The sequence below is a fragment of the Suillus plorans genome, assembly GCF_016647745.1.
Source record: "Suillus plorans strain S12 chromosome Unknown HD556scaffold_14, whole genome shotgun sequence".
In the NCBI taxonomy this organism is placed as follows: domain Eukaryota; kingdom Fungi; phylum Basidiomycota; class Agaricomycetes; order Boletales; family Suillaceae; genus Suillus; species Suillus plorans.
In genome coordinates, this window is record NW_024537398.1 from 633,001 (window position 1) to 656,205 (window position 23,205).

The window sequence follows — 23,205 nt, forward strand, 5'->3', positions numbered from 1 at the left end:
TCGCCTAATTCCATACTCTGAACGTCATTCAGAGTCATCATCTTCAGGGGATATTACATCTGGTCATCGGCTTATTCCAGCATCGTCATCATTCCCTAGTCCTGAAGCCACCACTTCTGCCACTGACACACCATCCACGCCACTGGACCAGGAAAGATTTATAGACTTGCGCCCATTGGTCCAATTTATACCACGCCGCCGAAATCAACAACCCCGATCTCCTTTATTACTACATCCTTACCCTCAGCCCTCTACTACAACGTCCCCCATGCTCTCAGGCCTACCATCTTCTGAGGATACTAGTGGCTCCATTTCCGAAACCAGCTCCTCTCTGCCCAGTGAAGTGCATTCCCCAGCTCTAGAGAGAGCACAGCATGGTCGCACATCAGTACCCACCTATGATCACTCCCTCGCCCCTTTGGTGCCTTTCAGGGCAGACAATCTCCGTGATCTGACAGATCTGCGTGAGGGGATTCATTACTCGGCAGATTCAAAGTACCATGGTGCAACTTTCTATGTTGAGGCTGATGTCCTTTCAGATGCTGCTGATGGTATTATTGACTTCTTCAAATACCAAAGGCAGTTTTCCGACGTAGACTCAGACATCCGGGACTTGTCTGATACCTTTGCGTTCACAAATCCTGATGCCAAGAGCAGTTTTCGAGTCCGATGGGGCACTGAAGGGAGGGACTGCACGCTAACTCATAGCGATGTTGAGAACATATTCTCAATGTCAGTCTGGCAATTTCGAGCGTACGTGATACAACTTTTTCATCGTGCACACCCTCATTGACCTAAATACCAGTGGTCATCCAGAGGCAACAGACTAGTGCTGCCGCAGTCCGGTCCAGGACCTAGGTTCGAACCCGAACCTTTGTGGACCGGACCCATGGTTCGGTCACAGGTCCAGAATTTCTCTTGGACCGAACCCCTTGGTAGGTTCGAGGTTCGGTGTGTTGTCGATAAATCCGGACCGGTTCTGGACACATCCGGACCGGTTCGAACCTATCATGTCGCTGGCTTTGACTTACGATTTTCGAAGTCGAAGCCTCATGTTTTTGGTGAGGCTTTCTATTTAAGTATCATCCTTGCCCTTCTGTTCACCGTCTTCTCCTACTTCTCCTGCAAGGCAATCTCTCGGCTACTTCAGTAATGCAACTCATTCATGCGCCAGTGAGTTCGCAACAAGTCTACTGTCTGTCACAATTAACTTATGATGTGATTTATTTCAGAACATACCTACAGTTGTGATTCACCATACTGATTATCTGCCATGGGTTCTCATTTTGGTGTTTCATGGTGCGCAACAGTTTTAAATCTAGTTTTAAATAAATTCACTTGGTACCTAGGTTTGAAATTTATGCCCCCTGCTGCTATGTCCTCTGCACGTCGCGCTGACGGTTCGTTGAAAGACGCCAGTGAGATAGCGTGGTACAATGATGCCGAAGACGACTCTCCAATGGTTCCTCCCCCTGCTCCTGCACACAACGGCACTCTCAATTCGTTTGTACGTCGTTCTGGTCGAGCGGTCAAACCCACAGAGAAGATCCGCGAGACTCTGACTGCCAGCAGTACCTCAGCCAAACGGTCAGCTGTAGAACCTCCTCAGGGTGTCCCTGCACCCAAACGAGTGTTCGTTGGTACCAGTAGCAGAGAGGATGACGAGGATGACGACGAAGATGCACCCGCACTTGAAGACGTTACAGATGATGAGGAAGAGGATGCCGAGAATGCCGAGAATGCCGAGAATGAAGAAGCTTATCAACGGACGAAGAAGCTCGGCGACCAGGATCGCGAAGACCGCAAATCCCTCAAGAAAGATGAACGCAGCGCTGACTTGACTACAGTCTTTACCTTTGAGAAAGGTCACATCAACCCCCACACCCAGGAGCGTGAAAATGGGTGGTGGTGTGAGGTATGCAAGGCCAATAATGTCCCACTACACCAGTGCTTTTTTAAAGGTGGTATCTCGACTAGACGCACTCACATTGCTCGCCATCCCAAGTGCCACTACCCAGTCTATCACGACCGCTGCAAAGAACGGGGTATCAAGATGCACAATCGTGCCATACCTCGTGATTGCAAGGCAACTGACAGTCAGGCAACCTTGGACGGCTCTCTGACTCCAAAGATTCCCACATTCACGAAGTCCGGACTCATGGATTACATCGTCGAACTCATTGTCGCTGAGGACGAGGTAAGTAGCTTTCATTTCTGAGATTTTTTAAAGATACTTACACTACATTTGTACTAGGCATTTCAACTCGTAGATAAAGGTCCCTTCCGTCGACTTCTTCAATATCTCCGACCCTCGCTTTCAGAAACAGATATTCCCCACCGTACAAAAACGCATGATGAGATCCTCGAACGTGCGAAGCTGGCAGTCGAGCGCGTGAAAGAGAAGCTCAAGCATGTCGACAGCAAAATTTCCATGATGTTCGACTCGTGGACATCTTTTCCTGGTCACCCTTTCCTATCCATTACAGCGCATTACATAGACTCCCCGATCGAAAAGCCTCACGGTCATTGTGAACGAGGAGTAGCTGTACGTAGCGTACAAATTTGTCGTTGTTGTCTTGTAAAATTTTGATTTTTTTGCAAATTGAAATAAAGGGTTCGAGGGTTCGAACGCGTTCTGAACTTGAACCGAACCCTTCCGAATGCGTTCACAGGGGTCCGGTCCATGGTTCAGCCTCCTTGCTCGAACCTGACCAATGGTCAGGTTCGGGGTTCGCAAATATAGGGCCATGAACTGGACCGAACCGGACTTCGGCAGCACTACAACAGACAGTATCGGTGATGGGCCAATGCGACAGATTCTGGATACCGCTATGAGACGGTGTCTAACCTGGAAGCCTGACATAGGTTCTGGTGACGATGAGGATGTGATGGATGTTGATGGCGATGTCAGTTCATTGCTCGAGATCCGATTTCTCCTGCTTTGCTTGAGCTGGTTATGAATGGTGTCAGCTCCATCATGGATGAAAAATGGCTTTCTACGCTCTACCCAACACTTGCAGATGTTCTGAGTGTGGTTCCCCCAGATGATCAGAATGGACAGTGCCTTCCTCGTGAACCTGAAATGCGATCACGGATCACCCGCATCTGTCATGTCCGTTTGGACACCACTGTATGTGCTCATATACTATATCGTTGGCTAGATGAAGTTGACTAAACCTGTATCACTAGTTTAATGAGATCTATCGCACTGGGACTGAACAATGGCCAGCCGTTCGTTGTGACTTCTTTTGTAGTGCCCTTTTAGGCTACTCCTACGAGTCTTTTGTTAAATCACAGGAATACAAGGCATTCGCAACAGGCTTTGATATCTACCTTACATCATCTCTGCCTTCAATCACCAAGGTATGTTCTCAGCAAATTTTAACCAATGTTAGGTATTTATATCTTTCTAGGCCCTACGGCACCATTCCAAGCCAATTCTGCAGCATATCTTCAACAAACGTCCAACAGCAGTTAAACTAAGCCCATTGTTACGCTTTGAAGTTGATGGAGATGTGATGTTCCATGCATGCATGTCGCCTCTTCTGGAGGCCTTGAAGAATGCGGTGATTCGTTACTTGGAGGGAGAAGGACATCCGGACCATGACGCATTTCATGATCTTGTAGATCCTGATCATCGACCAGGTCCTGATTATCGTGCCCAGCGTTTTGTCAAGGTGTTAAGCGGTATCCCTACTCTACCTGCTGACCCTTTGACAACGTTTAGAGTAAGTCATTTGACTACTATCTGGCCTGTACATGCACTGACATGGGTGGGTAGATTGCATTAATTCAAGAGGTGTCAGACGCTGCTACTTTTCATGGTCAATTCAATGTGCGTTTCTGTTTGCTATCTGATGACTTGGACACTCATTCATATGCCAATAGGCCGATCGCAATATCATTCCACCAATGGTACATACCTGCATGTACAAGCTGGACGTCTTCATGAATGCTCCCCTCATCAAGTGTCTTCAAAATCCACCAATAGATGCGTCTCAAGTCACTGCTCTTGATGTATGCCTACACATGGCGCTCATAGAGGCAGGTGATGATACATTCAATGCACGAATGCCTTTATTTGTGTGACCCACCGCCATTCTCTTCTCGCATTTTGCTGATGTTACTGCTTTTTGAACTGGACTGCACGCATTTTCTCTACTAACCTGTTCATTCAAGTTGCACTCCTGCTGCTTTCATTTTCTCGTACTGCAATATTTCCACCGCTGCTCTTCTACTGCTCTTCCCTCCGTGTCTTTCTCCACGTCATCAGCCCATATTGTACCTTCATCGCAGCGCTGATTAATTTTGCTCCTCCTGCACTGTTCTCATATCGCACTGTTCTCATACTGCACTTCCCTGACTTTGTCCACATCATCAGCCCATATGGTACCTTCATCGCAGCGCTGATTAATTTTTTTCATATGTCCTGCACGCACTGTACTTGCCATTTCTCGACACAATTCCTTACTTTAGCTGTTGTTCTCAGATAACACACCTCGTATATTGCTGCATCCTGCTACATGACTGTGTATGATTCAAGTTGTTCGTATCATACTTATGGGCCCTTTGTGCTGAAGTACCTCTCGCTCTCGAAGTTCCACTCATAGTTCGAGCACACCCAGTTTCCCAAGCCATCGCACCTTTTGCACACTCTGACCCTGTTTGTATTCAATCTCCTGTGCCTTTCAAATACGTTGAACGAGGTTGTTGCAGATGGATTCTCACCGCTCGGGCACAAGTTGTATCTGCTCCTCCTGCACGTCAGAAGTCTCTGTTGCTGCTGCTTTTGTATGGGGCTTGAGGTGAGGCACGCTGGTCGCCTGAGATCATCCTATGAAAGTATCAAATTAGTATCCGTACATCATCACACATAAAGTTGAACAGCAATTCCTCCTAGCATAATGTTCACGCCCTGTCTCAATGATGTGAACGTCAGGCAAAATATGGGATGATGTGCATACCATCGAAGCGCTTGTCTTCATGTTGGCAGCATGCGCAGCGGATGCGCCTCCCACAGCTTGTACAATCAAGTAAATGATGTCCTAGGAGGAGGCAAGATATGAGGAATTAACACCGCTTGAATATATGATACTAACAAAGCAACAGAAAACGATGGTATCTAGCCACCACTAGGTCCCGACCTGGATGACGGCGACCACCGATGCCCTGAAAAGGACGTGATGTCAGCAGCAGGCTAGAAGACGAAAGTAGAATGTACCCTCTCATCTGACCCTCGAACTTACAAGCTGCGAGAGTTGGGTGGACCGGGGTGCCTAGACCATGGTGCAGGCCAGTACAACCGACCAAGGAGATGCTGAGAGTGAGAGGCACAGGGTGGAGAGAAGTCGGACATCCGAGAACCCCGGCAAATGTGGCCACCAGACATGCTTGAAGAGGATCAGATGGACCCAGGTCCTATCCACTGTGCCATCCACGCCGTGAGTGGTCACAACCCGCTACTAGTAAACTAGCCCTGGCTTGATCTCTGTGCTTGTGGTTCTATCTGGGTAAGTTTTGAAGTGGCAGCACCAGCAAAAAGCACGGAGAGAGTGGGATGAGACATGTCAGCATACCATCTGGACACCATTGCTAATGAGAGCCGAGTGCCAGGCGGGCAGTACTGTAACTGGTAATTGATTAATTACTATATCAAGCAAGTGCTGGTACCAGCATCACGCACCCGCCATACTGTGACCAGTGACCAGTGACCCGACACGCAAAGGGCGGGGCCCGCCTTGAGCTCACCATTGATAACGGTGAGCATGGGATGACTTGAGCCAGCAGGTGGACCACTTTTGTGCTATGAATAGAGTTTTGAGAAGCGACATGGATGACTTCTGTGCATGACATCCTGATTTGGTAGCCACGTGGATGACTTTTGTGAAATGATTTAGAGTTTTGAGAAGCCACGTGGATGACTTTTGTGAAATCAATTCGAGTTTTAGTTATAACATCGATTTATTTACTTTATCGTTTTGATTTTATTTTGTCCAATACGGTCCCTCATATTCAAGGCTTTAAGCTTCCTTCGGCATATGGATGATTAGCGCTTCAAGAAACAGTCAACGTGTTGGCCAGGCTTTGGTCAAGGGTATCAATTGGTTCATGCCAGAGATTCTCTTTTTCTCCCACCTATGTCCTACTTCTATTCTCTCGCCCGCTTCCCGATATCGAAGAGGAGTTTGAAGGCGCTGTACATATTCTACGGTTGTCTATGGACGGTATTCCACCAGAAGTCGCGAAGTCCGACATTCAGGCATTCGTATCCGAGGAGCTGAAAGAGCGATCAGGCTTTGAAGACAGAGTTCGCAGATCTCGCTGCGAAAGCCGATGGACTTTTCGAGTGGGCGCGTCTCGCCTGCGAATACATCAAAAATCCCCCTCCAGGCGTATGCCAAACGGATCGCTTCGATGCCCTCATGAACCGCAGTGCTGGAAAGCAGAAAAACCTGCTGTATGATATTTATCTGGTCATTTTGAAAAGAAATTATGAACAGGGACCGATATGATGACGACGAGCAGTACCAGGAAGCATTAGCAGGGTTGCACTCCGTGATGGGACAAATAATCGGCACAGCTGAACCATTCCCTTTCAATTCCCTTAACATCATGCGGAAATACTTTCCAGACCGAAGCAAGCATGGCAACATAGACATTATTAAGCATATGGGATCCCTCCTCAGCGGCACCACCGATTTGTGTACTCCCATCCGAGCCCTTCACGCATCTCTCCACGACTTCCTGGCAGACAAGTCATCCAGCGGAGTCTTTTTCGTCGAAGTGTCCAAGGTACAGCGCGACCTTGCATTTGGAAACATGGCCTTCGCTTCAACATCTGTGGTTTGAAGTCATCTTACCTCCCTAATTCCCAAGACACGGAGTTGCTTGAATAAGTCAAAACATCCATTTCCCCACATTTGTCCTATTCCTGTCGGTATTGGGGTGCGCATGTTCAGACAACGGACTTTGACGATGAGCTCGCACATGAAATAAGCGGCGACGAGCGACTGATGTTCTGGATCGAAGCACTCGGACTTCTCAATGCAATCGGACACTGACGCGGTTTTGTCAGTCTCGTTCTCATCGGATGGTACTCGCATCGCGTCTGGTTCAAGGGATCACACTGTGCGGCTGTGGAATGCAGCGACGGGACAGCCATTGGGTGAGCCCTTGAAGGGGCACACTGGCGCAGTCTCGTTCTCACCGGATGGTACTAGCACCGCGTCTGGTTCGGAGGATAAAACCGTGCAGCTTATGAAAGCGCTGCCATCCCCCGAGTCCACAGAGCCGGATCCCTCTGCATCTCCACTGCATCGAAGTACTGCATCTCCCACTCAAGAAAGCCGTATCACCCCAACCAACATTTATGACCATCCCCCCCATTTCCTTCTCGCCCTGCCCAATCCCGCTGACTTGCTCGAACCCACCTCTGATCATCATTCTAATTCAACCCCTTTCTTGCTGCAGCCTGATGGATGGATCATGGGACCCAAACATGAGCTCCTTTTCTGGGTACCTCCCGCTTCCCGACACCTATTTTATTCTCCTGACACTGCAATGGTGATTCCTAGAGGAGCGTTGAACTTGATTTGAGCTGCATGGCACATGGGACGCGCTGGTCGAGTTGCCGAGACGCGTGAGTTTTTCATCCTTACCATCTGTCCTCGCAGTTGCTAACATCAATCCCTCCAGCTCCACGTAACGATGATTTTATTGCTGCAATGTCGAGTGTACCATTTGATTCTATGATTCCCTTTCTATTTTATACCTAGCACTGATCCTGAATTTATGGTTGTCCTACTGAACGATGCACTGAACGGCAGACTGCAATGTTGCTGCTGATTCGTAGCGAAAACTAATTTCATCAGAAACGCCCTAAGTTAGACATCATGCTGATGTGTCACGTGTGCTTCGGTATTCCTGATCTCATCACTGTCAGTCTCGATTTAAGTGTATGTGATGAAGCGGCTGCAACCCTGCACGTAGGACGTGCTGATCGACTCATTCTGACGAGATCTTTAAACTCAATAGCTGCGTTGGACTGGGGCGGCTGGCAATGTGCCTACTTCTGGCAGACAGAAGCTGGTGTGGTCTCAACCTAATGATGATGCTACCTGCGACAACGTCCGCTTGGAGGCTCTACCCCTACTTAGTACTGACTAATGATTGAGCTTAGGATGTATTCAAATCATTGTGGGTTCACGGGCCGTAAATTTTCACACAGTTCCATAATTCTACCAGGGCTGCACACCGTGGCAGGACTTACATGCCTTAACCTCGCAGGGTCCTGTTCTTGCTAGTCAACAGAGCACATGCCATCCCTTCAAGTGTTTCGTCGTGCGTACATGCAAGGCTATGGCTCTGATCGTGGCCCTTGGCGTTATCGTCTCTTTCCAGAGCACGAGCTACGTGCCCAGATCCTGAAACGCTGCATAACTAATATCTCAAGCGACGGAAGGAGCCTTGGCGCTTCTCTCCAGCCTCACGTTAGTTCAGTCAACGAGGACAGACATCTAATCATGGATTTAAGCCTCCCAAATGGTGTCTGGAGCTTGACCTGTGTCTTCGATGGTGCGTGTTATGAGGCACCACAAATACTTCACATTCCCCCACATATTTTATTGATCAATTAAACATCTCCTATATAGGACACGGAGGACATGAAACAGCTGATTACCTTGTTGCCGAATTGCCCTCTCTTTTAATGGTTGGATTGTTGCCCACAGTGACCAACTTGGAGGGCGTTACAGATGTTCTCACCAGAGCGATTTTTGACGTGGATGAAGCAATAAAACGGGACCTCCTCGAAATATTCCCTGAAGAAGTGGACGAGATTGCTACGATGTCAGATATATCAGTCAAAGCGCGGGTCAACGACCAGTCTTCTGGAGGACTAAATTATCAGAAAGCCCTTCGTTGCTTGAGGGGATCTACAATCTTATTAACGCTCGTCGACCCTACAAAGAAGCATCTTTGGGTGCTAAATCTCGGTGATGGCTTAGTGGGTGAGCTGAGGTGAAGGTTATCAAAATGCAAGCGGAAATCACTAACATCGACTTTGGAGCAGTGCTCGGAAGTAGACGAGACGCGAGTTCACAATGGAATGCATCCATCTTGAGCGATAATCACAATGGCAACAACCCTGCTGAGGCCGATCGCATCAAACAGCAACACCCTGGCGAACCGGAATGCATCTTCGACGATAGAGTGCTCGGTAATCTTGCTGTCACGAGAGGTAAGCCTACCAAATGTATTAGATCAGTCGATCTCACTGTGATGCGGCATCAAGCTGTTGGCGACCACAGCTTCAAACTGCCTCGCATCTACACTGAGAAAATATTTTTAAATGTAGAACCGGGATTTCGTGTCCCTGCTGCGATTGAGTCTTTCATTCCACGAAATCTGAGCCCACCATACGTCTCGAATCTTGCAAGCGTCCGTTATGTCGACCTTCATGAGCAGTCAAGCTGCGACTACTTTATCTTGATGTGTTCCGACGGGCTGGTTGACCTTTACATGGATGAGCCAGATTACGTTGAATCCCTCGCATCTCTCGTCCAGAAGTGGGTGGGAATAGTAGGTGACGTCGTGAAAGACGACATCCAGGAGGCAATGCTGCGCTTGTTAAGACACGCTCTGGGCGCAGAAGACATCGACAGAGTATCATGTATGCTTAACGTAGACATGCCTGTCCCTTACATGGATGATACGACTGTCATCTTACAAGTGCTGTAGTATCCCATACGAAGGCGTGCACATGTAGGGGGTAACGGATGCGGATTGTACAGATGCCAAGTGCCAGAAATGTTGCGTTTGTAAATTATAGATCAAAGTCAGGAAAACATCGAGCCCTGCATCTAGCAGATCCACGATCTCGATCTCCAGCGGGATGTCTTTCATTTGCACGTGCCCCTTGTCTGCGTCCTAAACAACCGATCAATAGCTGTGGACGAACAACTCCAGAAGGCACGCACTGTGTATATCGGCACCTCTGGGTGTGGGTGGAAGGCTTCCTTAACATTGCAGTCCAAAATTGTTTGTAAGTCTGGGGGGTCGGTGAGGCGGAAAATCCAAAAGCTAACCATGAAAAGAATTAAGACACGAATGGTATGAGCAATGTGGTACGCACTTGGGAGTGAACTGTGGGCACAAACAACGGCAAAAGACTCCGCTGAAATCCAGAATGTGTATGTAGATCAACCGACGACATAAAGCCTTCTTAAAGGGCCAGTAAGCAAGAGGTTTTGTGCCAAATTTAAGTACTCACAAGATTGTGAAGGATGCGTGTGAATCTAACGAAGATCGTTAGACGCAGATTTCATTGGGATCTTGCCGTCCCGAGACAGAGCCAAGCTTCAGCTTCCACCAATATCACCGACAAGTGAAATTGCGTGGAAAGCCAGCGAGCCAGACCATGAAAGCCTATAACTGCCTCTGGAGAACAATCCATCATAATTTGAAGACGTTGGATAGACGCTCATGACAGGAAAATATTGCGCTGAAACTGCGGAAAGTAGACGGATGGCTGACCGATCGAGGGTACAAGGAAGGTCAAAAGAAAATAAGAGCCCCAACACCCCATAAAGTGGAGATATTGGGAACAGCAGGACACTATACATTATCTGTTGTGCTGCTCGGGAGCGGCAGTTGGTGAGGATGGTGGAAGTATTGATGAAGAGACGCCGGCCACTGTCAATCGGACAGCAAATGATACTTCAAGTTGGACGCTGATTGGATTCGGTCATAATCAGGTGGGTTTTTAGCGCTGCCAAGTTCCGTTTTAGAACTCAACATGACCAACGGTGTCTCACATATGAGGGAGTTACTTCACTGTTCAGTGAGAACTTCTGTCAAAGTAGAGGTTGACGAATTCGACAAGTCACAGAACCGTTTCCCTGTATTCCCTTCAGTGGCCTTGGCATGCACAGATATCGTAGGCTTCACAAGGATAGGGCGAAGTTTGTTAATTGCCAGCAGGGCTCGGACGTTTTGCGTGCGCCATGAAATTGGTTCAGGTGACTCCAGATTCGGACTCAACTCAGGAATCAGCCGCTGCCCAGCTCGCGCCCATTGAAGCTTCTAGTAGAGTCTGGACTTGGTTCTTTGGTCTGTTTTAGGCAGAAAGCTACGCACAAGCCACGCACAAGCCTGCAGGAGCTCCACTCACGTTGCAGGTTATCTTCTCCGTGGTACGTTAATTATGCTTCTATCAGCTGGTATCGACCTCGAGCTCTCTGATCGATATCACAGACGCCCATGTCAGCTGGCACGTTAGCTAATACCCATCACCGAACACCTGCATCGCGCATTGCAGCGTGTCAGTGCAACGTGTGGTGACAAGGCAACAATATATGACTAAAATGAATTTCTACTCGGCCGCACTTGTCTTCCTTTCCTCTCAGACCATTACAACTTCAAGACAGCCTCTATAATACTAGGTGCGTTACGTTGGATACAGACAATCGATAAGATGCGACCTCTAAGCACAGATAATGAGCCGCTCTCAACTGAAAATCCTCTCCCAATTGGCTTCGTCGCCTAACGATGTGGCGTCAGGTCTTGCGCAATGCATGGAGGCCTTACGTCTCGTTTCCTCCCTGCCAAGATCATCGCCTATCATGGTCGAGTATTCGGGTATGAAGGGTTCCATAATCAAGGCGTTCGGAAGGGAGCATCTCTCACGTGTGCCGTTCAGGGTGAGTCTCGTATTGTTTCTCGTGACTCACTCTTCTCCCGAGTCCTATTCTCCCCAATGCTGATCGATTCATGCAGACTGTATATGGGCTTGTCAAAGCCTCCATGGAGCTCCCTGACGACTCGCGTATCATGTATGCTGCATTCTATCGCGAAGATGGGACAGTTGATCCCGCAAAGGTACTCATTGATGAAGACTCATGGAAAGAGCTTGTACCATATGTGCATACATTGCATATCGAGGACGATCGTCAAGCGAATTCGGTATTCACCGTACAAGCCTTGTCATCACCAACTGCACAGAGCGCAAGGTCTTCTCCCTCCCCAAGTCCAGCGATGGCTTCCCCAACACGGAGTTTGAATAGCAACGCAAACACTTTCATCCCCAGCAAAAATACAGTGACATTCAAATCGCAGGATGGAACAAAGCTTAACCTACAAGCTCTCAGAAAGGGGATGATCTCCCCAGCATGTATGTCATATCTTTCATTTGAGGTCGCACAGGAAGTTCATGTCAACCCCTAGAACCATTGTGGTTATCGATGAGTCTAGCAGACACGTAATGTTACAATATTAGGTTGTGTGTACGTGACAAAAACTTGCAGAATAGTGTATGGCACGATCCCTGTGGGATCAAGAATAAGATGAGACATCTAGTGTTTGTGAGAAAAGGTTTATACACTCTAGCGAAAGGATGAGAAAATCACTGAGTACCGTACAGGGTATTCTAGAAGGGGTATTACTATTACACAAGGGCATCCCGGACGAGTAATGATACATTAGGACTTGTTTATGAGAAAGGTTTATACACGCTAGCAAAAGTATCGGAAAATTGAATCATTGAGTACCAAAGTCGAGAAGGGTTAATACAGTTTCTAATCTTGTCCGCAGTGCTGTTATGATGACGTACCATTAACGACATGTCTTGTCTCCAAGAAGAGAACAAAGACGTACCGAGTACAGGACAATGGTCTGCAATGTCCCTTAATACACCTAACATCGTCCTTAGGGCCTGCACAAGTCCTTCGCCGCGTACGGGGAATTGAGTTGGCCAGGCCTTTATGCCACGTAAACGTGTGATTTCCGCATGGATCACGAAGGAAGCTTTTATCCATATTATCTGGGAAGCAAAAACTGTCAAGAATTATATACCAAAAGCTCTGCAATCATAACTTACGAGGACAGGATCAAAATACTGCAGTGTATTTACGTTCACGCACTGTAGGGCACGCGCTATGAGCACTGCCGCGGTGACGATTTTGGCATTCGATAAGGTATAGGATTCGCGGAAGGGGCTGTGCAACCGGATGGTAGCGAGAGATAGAAGGGATTGTATGCAAAATGAACGGGGATAAGCAAGATGAGGTGACGAAGGAGTAAGACTCAATCGCGAGGACGATGGTGACGCCTCAGTTGTCAAGGATGGATTAGACGGAATGGATGCTTGTAGGTGTTGTATGAGTGCGTCGAGTGACGCAAATTGTGCTCGGAATGAATGTGTTTCTTGGAACCGTGAATCTGAAATGAAAGGATGTTAGAAGAAGAAAATTGTGTGCCGACTATACCTACCTGATATGTGTTGTTCAACTAAATTGTTCACCTCGTCAAGGAGCACAGCTGCTTTTGCGTGAAAGGCAAGTGCAGAGTCGAAGTCTCCCTTTTCACTCTGTCCATCAACAAGGAACTGTTGTACGGTGTCCACTTGAAGTCCGATTTCCTGCCCACGGCTTGTGAGGTGGATATCTTGATCGAAAGAGTCAACCTCCCGCATTTTTCTAGGCCAAGGGACAGATACCCTAATAGATCTACCGATGCTAGGCGGAACCCCCAGCACGGCGGACACACTCTTGTCCCAAGTGAAGACGTTCCAGAATGCATGATTGGCTTCTGTCTGCTCTATATCGTCGACTACATTTGGAAGGGTGGTCCCAAATATATCGAATGCCACAGACTGCATATCCGCAGGTGTATTTTGCTCTCCTTCAGAAGAAGAATGAAGTCGGAATGCCAGAACAAGACTGGCCGCCGCGCCTGAATGGTACTTCGCCTCGACAGTTCGTCCGACCCGGAACAGGTAGTATGTAAGGAGGACTTCTGTTTGGAGGACATCCAGCAAATCTCGAGTACTCGCGCTGCAGGAAGGGATGATATCAGCCAGTTGACGCAAACATCTTGATAGCACTGTCAGCTCGAAGGCGGATTGCTTCGTATTCGTGATGTGGAGACATAATAGGATAATGGTGTTTTGTAACGCAATCGGAATACCGCGGGAAGAAGCGGTCACAAGCGTGTTGCGTACGCGCGGGATATGGAGGAAAAACCCAAGTTCGTCCGCGTAAAGTAAGATCTTGTCCAAACTGTTTGAAAAATCACAGTCAGTAGACCATATGGACAAACATACAGGATTACTAGCTTACGATTCTAGTACAATTTGTATTGGAGGCTCTTCTTGAACCCACCAGCCGCCCGGGCTGAAATCACCCCATGTGCTTTGAGCACTAGAACTCGACGCTAGAAAACGATGAGACAGTGTGGTTATGGGCTTGTAAATACTTACACGCTCCGGGACTTGGTGCAGAAATATGAGAAGGCTGGAAACCAAATGGGACAGAAAAGCCTTGCGGGACGTCAAACGATGAGTAAGGATCGTGTAGCGCAACCGCAGGCGTAGTGTGCTCAGGATGCTCGAGTTCTTGTATTCGAGCTTGAAGACGTGCAACTTCTTGTTCCAGCATGTGTGTCCGAGACCGGCCCTGGCCATCCGTGTATTCGCAGTCGGCGGGCCTGTTACCACGGACGCATTGACCACACGTCGGTCGGGCACCATCGCACCTCTAGTAAGACAAGTGAGCAAGTTTCAGATAACGCAGGTTGCATCTACGGACGACTTTTCGACGTCTGCATGCAATGCACGCTTTGCCACGTTGAAGGCCTCCGAGTGGATGTAGAGTGCTACTTGAACCAGATGCCATGGCCATTGAAGATAGCGGAGGAAGTCCTTGTGGTACAGAGGTTGCATTGGTATACTTCGCGTACCACAGTTATATACATGTCGGTGAAGACGTCACTCCCGCATGTGAAGTCTCCGGTTCCGCTTAGTACTGTTGACGGCGGTGCGGGGCTCGGTGACTAAGCCTACTTTGCTTGAAGACAAATGTTGTGGCAGTGCTGCATAGTCATTTAGAGTCGGATGGTTTGTGAGCAGACGACCGCGACTGGTCAACATGATCCAACCGTGAGATGACAAAGATCCAACCGTGACTTGGCTGATGCTCCTTCCATAACATGCGAGGAGATACTGTACGGCGATAAACAGTGACTGGTTGCCGCTGTGTCGGGGAGTCCCGGTTCGTGGGTTTAATCGATTGCCGAGTAGCCGGGTCGAAGAACAGCTTCGTTAGCTAAACCAACCGTCCAACTCAAACGTTTAATGTTACAAGATTGTACGGGCCCTCGCAAGTACCGCCGCGCCGGCAGTTATGGTCATGGTGAATGGTTTGTATAGGCTACCTGCGATATTCCTGGACTTTGTTTGAACTTCCCAATCATAAACCTTCAAAATGAACCGAACGCACCTTGGACCAGACTCGAGCGTCAGATGCAGTATGACCACCGGGTACCTCCATCTCTCTGGATCTTGTCCGTCCAATCCACTTTGACCACACGTATTTGATCTACATTTGCCTGCTCTTCCATCAGTAGTAGATGAAAAGTCATTCAGCTCGCAAGTTGGTGGGGTCGTGCAGCACTGCAAGGTGCGTTCTGTTGAATCTGTTCCCGTCACATAACTGCTGGATGTGATGGCAGTGTTTGAGCCTTAGATCTTCCTCCTGTTCGATGGCTTTCGTTTGGGACCGTTTTTGGCCAACTACACTCCATCATGGCAAAGTTTGTCTTTGTTCATGCTGGTGCCTGTATGCTGTTTCAAGATAAAACCTTTTCGGCCAAGTCTCCGTAACGTCATATGATGCTGAGTTGTGAGTGATGACCAGTCTACATCAAAGCAACAATTATAGCTGTTTTGTAACGTGTCAGATAATACAGCATGGGGTTCTGACTTTCCAGAATTGATGAAGTGGTGCGAACCCTACTTTTTAGCAGCCTTCTACGATCTCTTCCACGATCTGGCCTTGGAGTTCGTAAACTACTGCGCGGATTTCACCCTTGACAAGATGTCAACAACTTTCTTGTCGGTAAAATCTTAGCTCACTTCGGCATGCACGTCATTGAGCTGCTGATAAGTGTATGTATAGAGAAAGCAATCTCACCCCGCAGCACAAAGCAGATCAAGATCTTGCTCGTGAATCAGGACGGTACCCACGTCGAATTGACATCTATGTGACTGAATGCTCCAAAGCAGCCAGTTATGCCACTCGAAGCGTTACGCTCATTAATCGTAGAATAGCGTGGAATCGACAAAGCCAATCCCCGCTTTCAACGTATCTTTGATGTCTAGCAACGAGTTTCGGCCGAGATTTTATCAGACACTCTTTTACGAAGTCGGTCATGATTAATATTGCTACGCATGGGAGAGCGGACACACAGATGATGCGTGACAAATAATATGCAGGTCAGTGCGCGCAGACATCCTAGGTGAGTACGTGAGAGTGGAAATACCGATATGCAAGACTGACTTACCCCTAAACGTTAACGTTTTAACCTCCTGCCAGATATTTTTAGATACCCCGACAAAAGTACAGTTTGTCAACTCATCGGCTCCTGGATGAGTGTACTTGATGACGCGCCTTATCGTCCGCAGTGCTGGTGGATACCGGGGAACGTCGTCTATGGATTGAGCAGTGTGAAATCGCATGACAGTAGCTGGTCCCGGAAACGAACGGTCTGATGTGATTCTCCGACGGGGTAGGCATTCACTCTTGCGCCTGAACCAAAACCCGTTTCAGGGTAAACTGGAAACTAGTTTTTCTGGAGGACGTTGGTTGAATAACGATTGAACTTGAAGGTGTTGGATGCGCACTGGGGCTTAATGTTGACGCGGGGAATCTGCAATCTTAGCAAACTTGCTCCCTCTTAAATATTGACTGGGTATCACTGTTCAAACGTTCACGCGTTCACGGTCCACTCCCCAGCAGATGCACATTCTTGGCATGCCAGATCCGACATCGCCAGACAAAGATCGATCTTAGTAAAAGCTGTTCAAATTGCCGCAAAGCAGCCGGAACAGCTTTGTGGCAGAGTTAGTGGCGACGTTTTCCCACACCGCCACAGTTTGGTAAGTCATCCACGCAGTGCACAGTGTGCTGTGTACGGCTACGTTCATCAAAATTACAATTGATCTCGATTCTCAACTTCTCTTAGGCAAAATAATGGATGTCATCACGTTACGTACTTATAATATCAAGCGCTGCAAAACGAGATATAGATGAAATAATCGACGAAGAAGAATCTGCACTCGTCAATATTGTTGCGGATGCTGTACTACTGGTGAGAACCGAGCTGATCCGACAAGAACACATCTATAGACGCACAACGACCATACTTTTGTCGCGCGCAGCTCCTTCCAAAATCCAAATTCACGGACAAGTACTCTGTGGCCAGCCAGAACGATCAAGCCTTCATCAAGACCATGGGTTTTGACGTGAAAAGATTCGTCTTCATGCTCACGTCCGGCTTCGTGAATCGAAGCCTCTTCATATGCCAAGAGTCCGTCGTCGTTCTGGACTTTCATGCAATCTATTGCAATGGAAAGGGCCCTGACATGATCGATATTCGAAGAGATGGTTCGAATACAGAAGGTAGGGTTGGAGAATGAACTTTAATATTGGATGCCCATTGTCCGTCGGTAGTAAGTTAGAACATGAGGAAGCATCGCTGGTCCCTGTGGCGGGCGCTAGCGTCCTGAATCGGGCTTCGAGATTCGGTTCATTACACTCCGTACAAACCCGCAGTGCCTGTAGAAAAAATGCAAGTGTGCGAAAGTACACGATAAATCCGTGAGCACAGGGTATCGAATGGCGCTGGACGATGGAGCCTGCGACGGTAAGATTATGTCAGCGGATACTGCTGGAGTGAGTGATCCTAAAAAGGCAAAGCGCGAGTTTATTCAGGGCAGACCCTGGTAACAAAATGACACCCGGTACACCTTCTTAATCTTTGCCTACCAGTACTAGTGCGGAGATTCAGAGGTCAGCTGGATCAGGCTGCCTCGGCTTGGAGCTGATATGTGGCGCAGCCGAGCCCATGCGGTGAGTAAAGCAGGTGCATTCAACTTTGCATGTGGGAGCAATTGTTCCTATCCCTTAAGGCTCTCTCACTGAATGGGAATAGCCTGAAGATATACATAATTCACAGATCTAAATCTGAAATTCAAACGCTCATATGGTCACCCCGGTGGAGAAAGATCGTAACGTACTTGCAGCAACTTAAAATTGGCAGTACGCTATTATTAGGTGTGGAGGCGTACTTGATGCACAGGCTGACAAGATTCGCAGATACGACATGTACTAATGATCGACCCTGGCATACGTAGGAATTGTGGCTGAGTTTCATCGCGCATTCCCCAGACCAGAAGTTCTGGAACATCTGATCCGCAGATCCGACGAAACTGGAACGGCGGTGCATTATTTGCCCATTAACTCCCACACGAAAGATGACGATAAACTGGTGACGATGTTACTAGTATACACGGGACTTTGATCAATGATTCTTGCAAAGGTAAGTATAGTACATGCAAGTGTTTAAAAGGTGACGCAACTTGAATTATTCCAACCCTAAGTTCATTCCAGCATCATGTCCTATGTAAGTTCCTTTGCCAACTCCAAAGATTTCGAGCTCACGATTACATGCACTAGTCTGCAGAAAACTCTCTTCAGTCTAAACTACACGGTGATGACCTGACACAAGCAGTTGCAAAATCTCTGTATGTACTTCCAACCGATGAACAGGAGCGCAAAAGGTTAGATTATAGCTCGACTTGAACGAAGATTGACAACTCTGTGCATAACAGACTGGCAGTTCAATACGAAGTCCTTCGACACGGATTCGGGGGCCGTGTTGTCTTCGCTCCAATTGAGCTGCACGCAGGAGACAAGGTACTCGACAGCGGAGTTGGCTCAGGTTTGTGCTTATCGGTCATTCTGTTCCTTGATCTGACCATTGGACCACTCATACGACAGCAACCTGGCTCCTTGACTGTTATAACGCCAATAAGGATGTTAACTTCCATGGGATCGATTTGAAGACGAACATTTTTCCAGAGCTCGATGATATACAAAAGCAACGTATACATTTGGGACCGGGGAACATCTTGCAGCTACCGAACGATTGGACCAGCAATTTTCAGCTAGTAAACCAGCGTCTCCTTATCGCAGCGTTATCCAAAGAGATGTGGAACACGGTCGTGGATGAAATCTTCCGTGTCCTTGCTCCGGGAGGCTGGGTGCAGCTCCTTGAAGCTAGTCATTGCTCAGCTGGAGAGGTAACGCAAAGACACTTCTCGATGCTTCAGGATCTCTTCGTCAAAAGAGGTCTATTACTCAATTGCATTGAGCATATTCCGAATGTCCTCAAAAGCGCTGGGTTTGACAACATCACGGCACAGCGTCTTGAAATTAGCCTTGGGGGTGGGGAAGACGAAGACGGTATGGAGGCTAAAGCTCGGGAGAGTTTTATTGGTGCCTACAAGGGAATGCAAACCCCAGTAGTGAAGATGGGGATTCGAACAGAGGGAGAATATGTAAAGTTGATGGAAGATCTGGAAAGGGAATGGGAGACCAACGCTCAGTCAAAGGTTGTCTTCTACACCTTTGTAGCTCAGAAACCGACCGCGTCGGCTTGAGGTCTCGCTCTGAACAGCAGGCTATTTTGTATATATTATTAACACATAGTAGATGATGTTGTATAAGATAAGATCATGGTTAGAGGTATCGTTGAAAGACCATGCGCCACGAGAGCCCGCGACATCAAGAGTTTGCTCAACGACAAAAGCAAAAGTCAGCCAGAAAGCTTCTCACGTACGTCGCCAAGACCAGACGACTCGAACCCATTTTCGGCAATGTCAACCCGCCCGCCAGCCCCAATAGTCTATAGATGAAACCCAAAGATTGGCCCCACCCTCGCTAATCGCACGCAGATGCCTTCAGCAGGCACCCATCGTCCTCGCTCCGGCCAGAATCATTACTATAGAAACAAATAGAGGCAGCAATCAGAATACGATACAGTAGTACATAGGCACGTAATGTCCCCCATAGGGCACCGCCCCAACGGACAATAACCAAGGAGCCAAAAAAATGCGCCACGAAAGTATTCATTGTTAAGGATGCGAATAGCGAGGTTAAAGTCCAACAGTGTAAACCGGCAGTGCCATCCTCGTCACCTTCAAGTTATCGAGCAGGTTTATGAACGAAGTAATCACTATGGTTTATCAGTTAGTACTGATTCCTGAGTAATGAATCATGAGCGATTTATGTGAGTTGGGCACCAGAGGAAGATGGATCATGGTATCTAAGGGTTCAGAAGCGAGAAGAAAACACAACATCATGATGTGCCGGAGACTCATGCCACGCCTTTGGAACTTCCCGAGCTGTTTTTTGCGGGGCGATGACTCATGATGCATGAGTATACATAATAAATTGTAGAGGGTGTCGCGTTGACCTACATTGAAGTTCAGGTAACTTCTGATGGGCCTATGTGGAGATACTTAATTCCCGCAGTAACTTGATGGGCCTACTGTTAGTACTAATCTTTGACTCACCGGCGGGTTCTATTCGCTACAGAGTAGTGCCGTATGGGACACCCCACCGAAGACGTACTTATGTAAGATCTGAAAAGTCAGATCCCCGGGGCTGTGAGTAAACATAAGTAAGTATTTATGTAAGCAGCTTAACCCTAACTCCAATTAGTCGGCGTTTCTATTAAACTCCAATTTCTCCCACTGTGCAGAAACCATCATGATACGAGCTTGATGCGCCCATGATGATCATGGATATTTTAATCCTGGTTCGGTTGAGATTTGAACCGACAAAGTTTGCCCGTGAGTGTAAGCTAAAGTTTCCAGCCCAACTTCTTTCAGGGCGGTGTATATCAATATATATATCTTTAACAGTTTCGCAGTGACAGTTGAGCGCTGACTCGGAGCTACTGACCACGATGAACCACCTTGAATTAGATAACCTCCAAACCTCCCTAAACAATGCGCTAAACAGTTTACGCGTCTCGATGGACGGGTCGAGGTTGCCGCCTTTGTCCTCACAGTATGGAACCGACGCGCACCCTTTGGATAGCCTGGACCAGCCCATACCAGTTGGCGTATACGAAGCCCGCAGAGCAGCGCTAGGTATGTTTGAATGCAACAGGATCAACCCACATACTAATTCTACCCTTCTAGCATGTGTTGTAAGTTCAAATTCGGCATGCTCCTGCTGTAACATGTACCAATTTATTTATTCAGGTAGAGCTCAAGAATCTCCTACAACATCCCTTTGAGAAAGCCGCTGAGAGCGCCTTTGCCATGTATGATTTTGCTTCCGTTCAAGTCTTTACTGAACATGGCATCGTGGACCGCATGGCGAAAGAACCATCTGGCATCTCTGTCAAAACGCTCCAAGCAGAACTGGACCTTGACTCCCATAAGATCACCACGGTATTACGCCATCTGTCGGTTTGTGGTTGGATTCGAGAGACTCAGGATGGTATTTTTGCCTTGAATCGCTCCTCTCGTATTTTACTACAAGGCCAAAGGGGTCGTGCATTAATAACGTAGGATTCTTTTGCATACCGGCTTTGCACGATTAATCTTGTTGTAGGGTTCCCAACAACATGAGGGTCGCAGAGGCTCTTCCTCGATGGCTCGTGCATCCCGAATTCAGGTTCTCTAAGTCTCCAGATCACACCGCATTTCAACTTGCGAACAATACTACAAAGTCATTCTTCGACTGGGTGAAAGATGATAGGAATTATCTTGGTCGATTTTCAGCGAGTGTCGAGGTTTGCATCATCCGCCTTTAACTGGCAATGCTATACTTATAATTCTCAGGCAATCGGCGAATATGTGACCCCAGGAATATTATCGGACTACCCATGGCAAACGTGCTCAGAATCAACTATTGTTGATTGTGGGGGAGGCAAAGGAAGCTTATCTATCGCCCTCGCTAATAAGTCAGTGAAAAAACTTGAGGAAGCAACGCAACTGAAACATAGTATCAAGATTTCCTGCCCTCCGTCTTGTTGTCCAGGAAAGGGGAGAGATGGTCGGGCCTGCTGAAGCTAACATCAAGGCCCGTTTGGATCCCAATTTAGTTCATGGCACAGTAGTTGCTGAAGCCAACGACTTGTTCTCTACTCAACCACGCACTGGAGATAATTATACCTTCATGTTACGACATGTTCTGTGCGCTGCACCTTGTTCGTGATCCTTTGTCATCCACTGACGTTCTTTCATAGACACAACTGGCCCGAGGCTCAAGCTGTAAGTCTTTTTCATCATCGACATAAAATCTTAGTTGACGTTTCTAGGTGAACATCCTAGAGAAACTTGCTGCTGCTGCAGGACCAAAGGTTCGTTCTCGACATCACTTTGTAGTTGCGAGAGCACGTTAAATATCTTTCCAGTCCAAGATCCTGATCATCGAGAGAATCTCTGGGCACTATCCCGACACTCATGCCGAGCTTGAGCATAGCCCAGCAAACACAATGAATAACACAGCTTCTGCTTCCCTCATAACCGAACAAACCATTCTCAATTCCTCATCTCGCCTGCCACAGGCACTCGCCTTGCATCTCCTGTGCATTTTGAATTGCCACGAAAGGACATTGGTACGCCTGCCCTGTCTTGGTATGAACTTTGCTCACCATTCTTTCAGGATCAGTGGCGAACTATAATTTCCCGGGCTGGCCTTGTCATCACAGGGCTATACAAGCTTAGGGCTTACGTGTCTATCATGGAGTGTCGCGCTGTTCGTACAGACGAGAGTTGAGATGACCTTATATTGACAACTTGTTATCTGCTATAAAATGTACAAGGACACGCCTTCAACGGTCGTCTGTTTTCCGATCAACAGTGTCTAAAGTAGAAAGAAAGTCACTGAATACAATGTTTACAGTCTTAGTCTTGTCCTTCGTTCGTCTCCGCAAACAGACACAGCGACACTGTCTCTTCGCGTTCTGACCCTCGACAACGCTGTGTACAATTGACCGTGAGCAAATCCTTTCTCAGGTCAATGAATGTAGTTTGATACGCAGATCTGAGTGGAAACTGTCTGTCCACGATGAACGGCTTGGATGGAACGAAAAGTTGATGCGTGACTTTCAAACGTATTGAGAAGTTGGACTAGAACGAATCGACGATGCCGCGGGCCGCGGTGAACGCGCAGTAACACAGCATAATGATGGACGCAACTGCACCCGATCCCGGCGGTATCTCGTGCTAGCAATTGGCACCGAGTCATCTTATCGAGTGGCGCGTGATCAAAATGTAGCGACTAGCCTGGACCGGCCAGCAACCTAAATACCTTCAGAGCTGACATGGACAGCTCTCCTAGGCCCTGATAC

At 47.8% G+C, this 23,205-nt stretch overlaps 8 protein-coding genes across 8 annotated transcripts; 5 read left to right on the forward strand and 3 right to left on the reverse strand.

Annotated features, from left to right (window-relative positions):
- Positions 1-4,724: 4,724 nt before the first annotated feature.
- On the reverse strand, positions 4,725-5,767 carry HD556DRAFT_1306272 (uncharacterized protein; the record flags this gene model as incomplete). Its single annotated transcript, XM_041299891.1, has 6 exons — positions 4,725-4,823; positions 4,965-5,045; positions 5,145-5,169; positions 5,247-5,390; positions 5,577-5,623; positions 5,684-5,767. 6 exons carry the CDS (start codon positions 5,765-5,767, stop codon positions 4,725-4,727), a joined length of 480 nt encoding a protein of 159 aa, XP_041163056.1.
- Positions 5,768-6,879: 1,112 nt separating this feature from the next.
- HD556DRAFT_229452 (uncharacterized protein) lies at positions 6,880-7,821 on the forward strand. Its single transcript, XM_041309958.1, has 2 exons — positions 6,880-7,639; positions 7,696-7,821. Exon 1 carries the CDS (start codon positions 7,045-7,047, stop codon positions 7,594-7,596), a length of 552 nt encoding a protein of 183 aa, XP_041163057.1. The 5' UTR covers positions 6,880-7,044; the 3' UTR covers positions 7,597-7,639; positions 7,696-7,821.
- A 391-nt stretch (positions 7,822-8,212) lies between these two features.
- On the forward strand, positions 8,213-9,729 carry HD556DRAFT_1288737 (phosphatase 2C-like domain-containing protein; the record flags this gene model as incomplete). The annotated part of the gene is made up of 4 exons (XM_041299361.1): positions 8,213-8,574; positions 8,652-9,008; positions 9,071-9,238; positions 9,293-9,729. Coding segments are annotated over exons 1-4 (1,221 nt in total), but the record flags the coding sequence as incomplete, so codon positions are not given.
- A 468-nt stretch (positions 9,730-10,197) lies between these two features.
- HD556DRAFT_1354209 (uncharacterized protein) lies at positions 10,198-10,657 on the reverse strand. The gene has a single exon (XM_041302426.1). It carries the CDS (start codon positions 10,620-10,622, stop codon positions 10,359-10,361), a length of 264 nt encoding a protein of 87 aa, XP_041163059.1. The 5' UTR covers positions 10,623-10,657; the 3' UTR covers positions 10,198-10,358.
- Positions 10,658-11,291: 634 nt separating this feature from the next.
- Positions 11,292-12,409, forward strand: HD556DRAFT_229495 (uncharacterized protein). Its single transcript, XM_041309959.1, has 4 exons — positions 11,292-11,441; positions 11,493-11,699; positions 11,776-12,169; positions 12,223-12,409. Coding segments are annotated over exons 2-4 (600 nt in total). The 5' UTR covers positions 11,292-11,441; positions 11,493-11,495; the 3' UTR covers positions 12,225-12,409.
- Positions 12,410-12,534: 125 nt separating this feature from the next.
- Positions 12,535-14,675, reverse strand: HD556DRAFT_1306275 (uncharacterized protein; the record flags this gene model as incomplete). Its single annotated transcript, XM_041299892.1, has 7 exons — positions 12,535-12,590; positions 12,652-12,817; positions 12,875-13,215; positions 13,267-14,054; positions 14,115-14,208; positions 14,255-14,531; positions 14,583-14,675. 7 exons carry the CDS (start codon positions 14,673-14,675, stop codon positions 12,535-12,537), a joined length of 1,815 nt encoding a protein of 604 aa, XP_041163061.1.
- A 3,772-nt stretch (positions 14,676-18,447) lies between these two features.
- On the forward strand, positions 18,448-19,495 carry HD556DRAFT_1440588 (uncharacterized protein; the record flags this gene model as incomplete). Its single annotated transcript, XM_041306137.1, has 4 exons — positions 18,448-18,456; positions 18,510-18,613; positions 18,665-18,774; positions 18,834-19,495. 4 exons carry the CDS (start codon positions 18,448-18,450, stop codon positions 19,493-19,495), a joined length of 885 nt encoding a protein of 294 aa, XP_041163062.1.
- A 1,310-nt stretch (positions 19,496-20,805) lies between these two features.
- On the forward strand, positions 20,806-22,631 carry HD556DRAFT_1440589 (S-adenosyl-L-methionine-dependent methyltransferase; the record flags this gene model as incomplete). The annotated part of the gene is made up of 10 exons (XM_041306138.1): positions 20,806-20,992; positions 21,044-21,051; positions 21,107-21,414; positions 21,462-21,642; positions 21,692-21,813; positions 21,863-22,045; positions 22,099-22,123; positions 22,171-22,212; positions 22,267-22,470; positions 22,518-22,631. 10 exons carry the CDS (start codon positions 20,806-20,808, stop codon positions 22,629-22,631), a joined length of 1,374 nt encoding a protein of 457 aa, XP_041163063.1.
- Between the last annotated feature and the right edge of the window lie 574 nt (positions 22,632-23,205).

Coding starts and splice junctions, on each gene's coding strand:
- HD556DRAFT_229452 (XM_041309958.1), top strand. CDS start 7,045: ATGCAATCGGACACTGACGCGGTTTTGTCAGTCTCGTTCTCATCGGAT.
- HD556DRAFT_229495 (XM_041309959.1), top strand. CDS start 11,496: ATGAGCCGCTCTCAACTGAAAATCCTCTCCCAATTGGCTTCGTCGCCT. Junction 11,700..11,775: donor TCTCACGTGTGCCGTTCAGG/GTGAGTCTCGTA, acceptor CGATTCATGCAG/ACTGTATATGGGCTTGTCAA.
- HD556DRAFT_1354209 (XM_041302426.1), bottom strand. CDS start 10,622: ATGTATAGTGTCCTGCTGTTCCCAATATCTCCACTTTATGGGGTGTTG.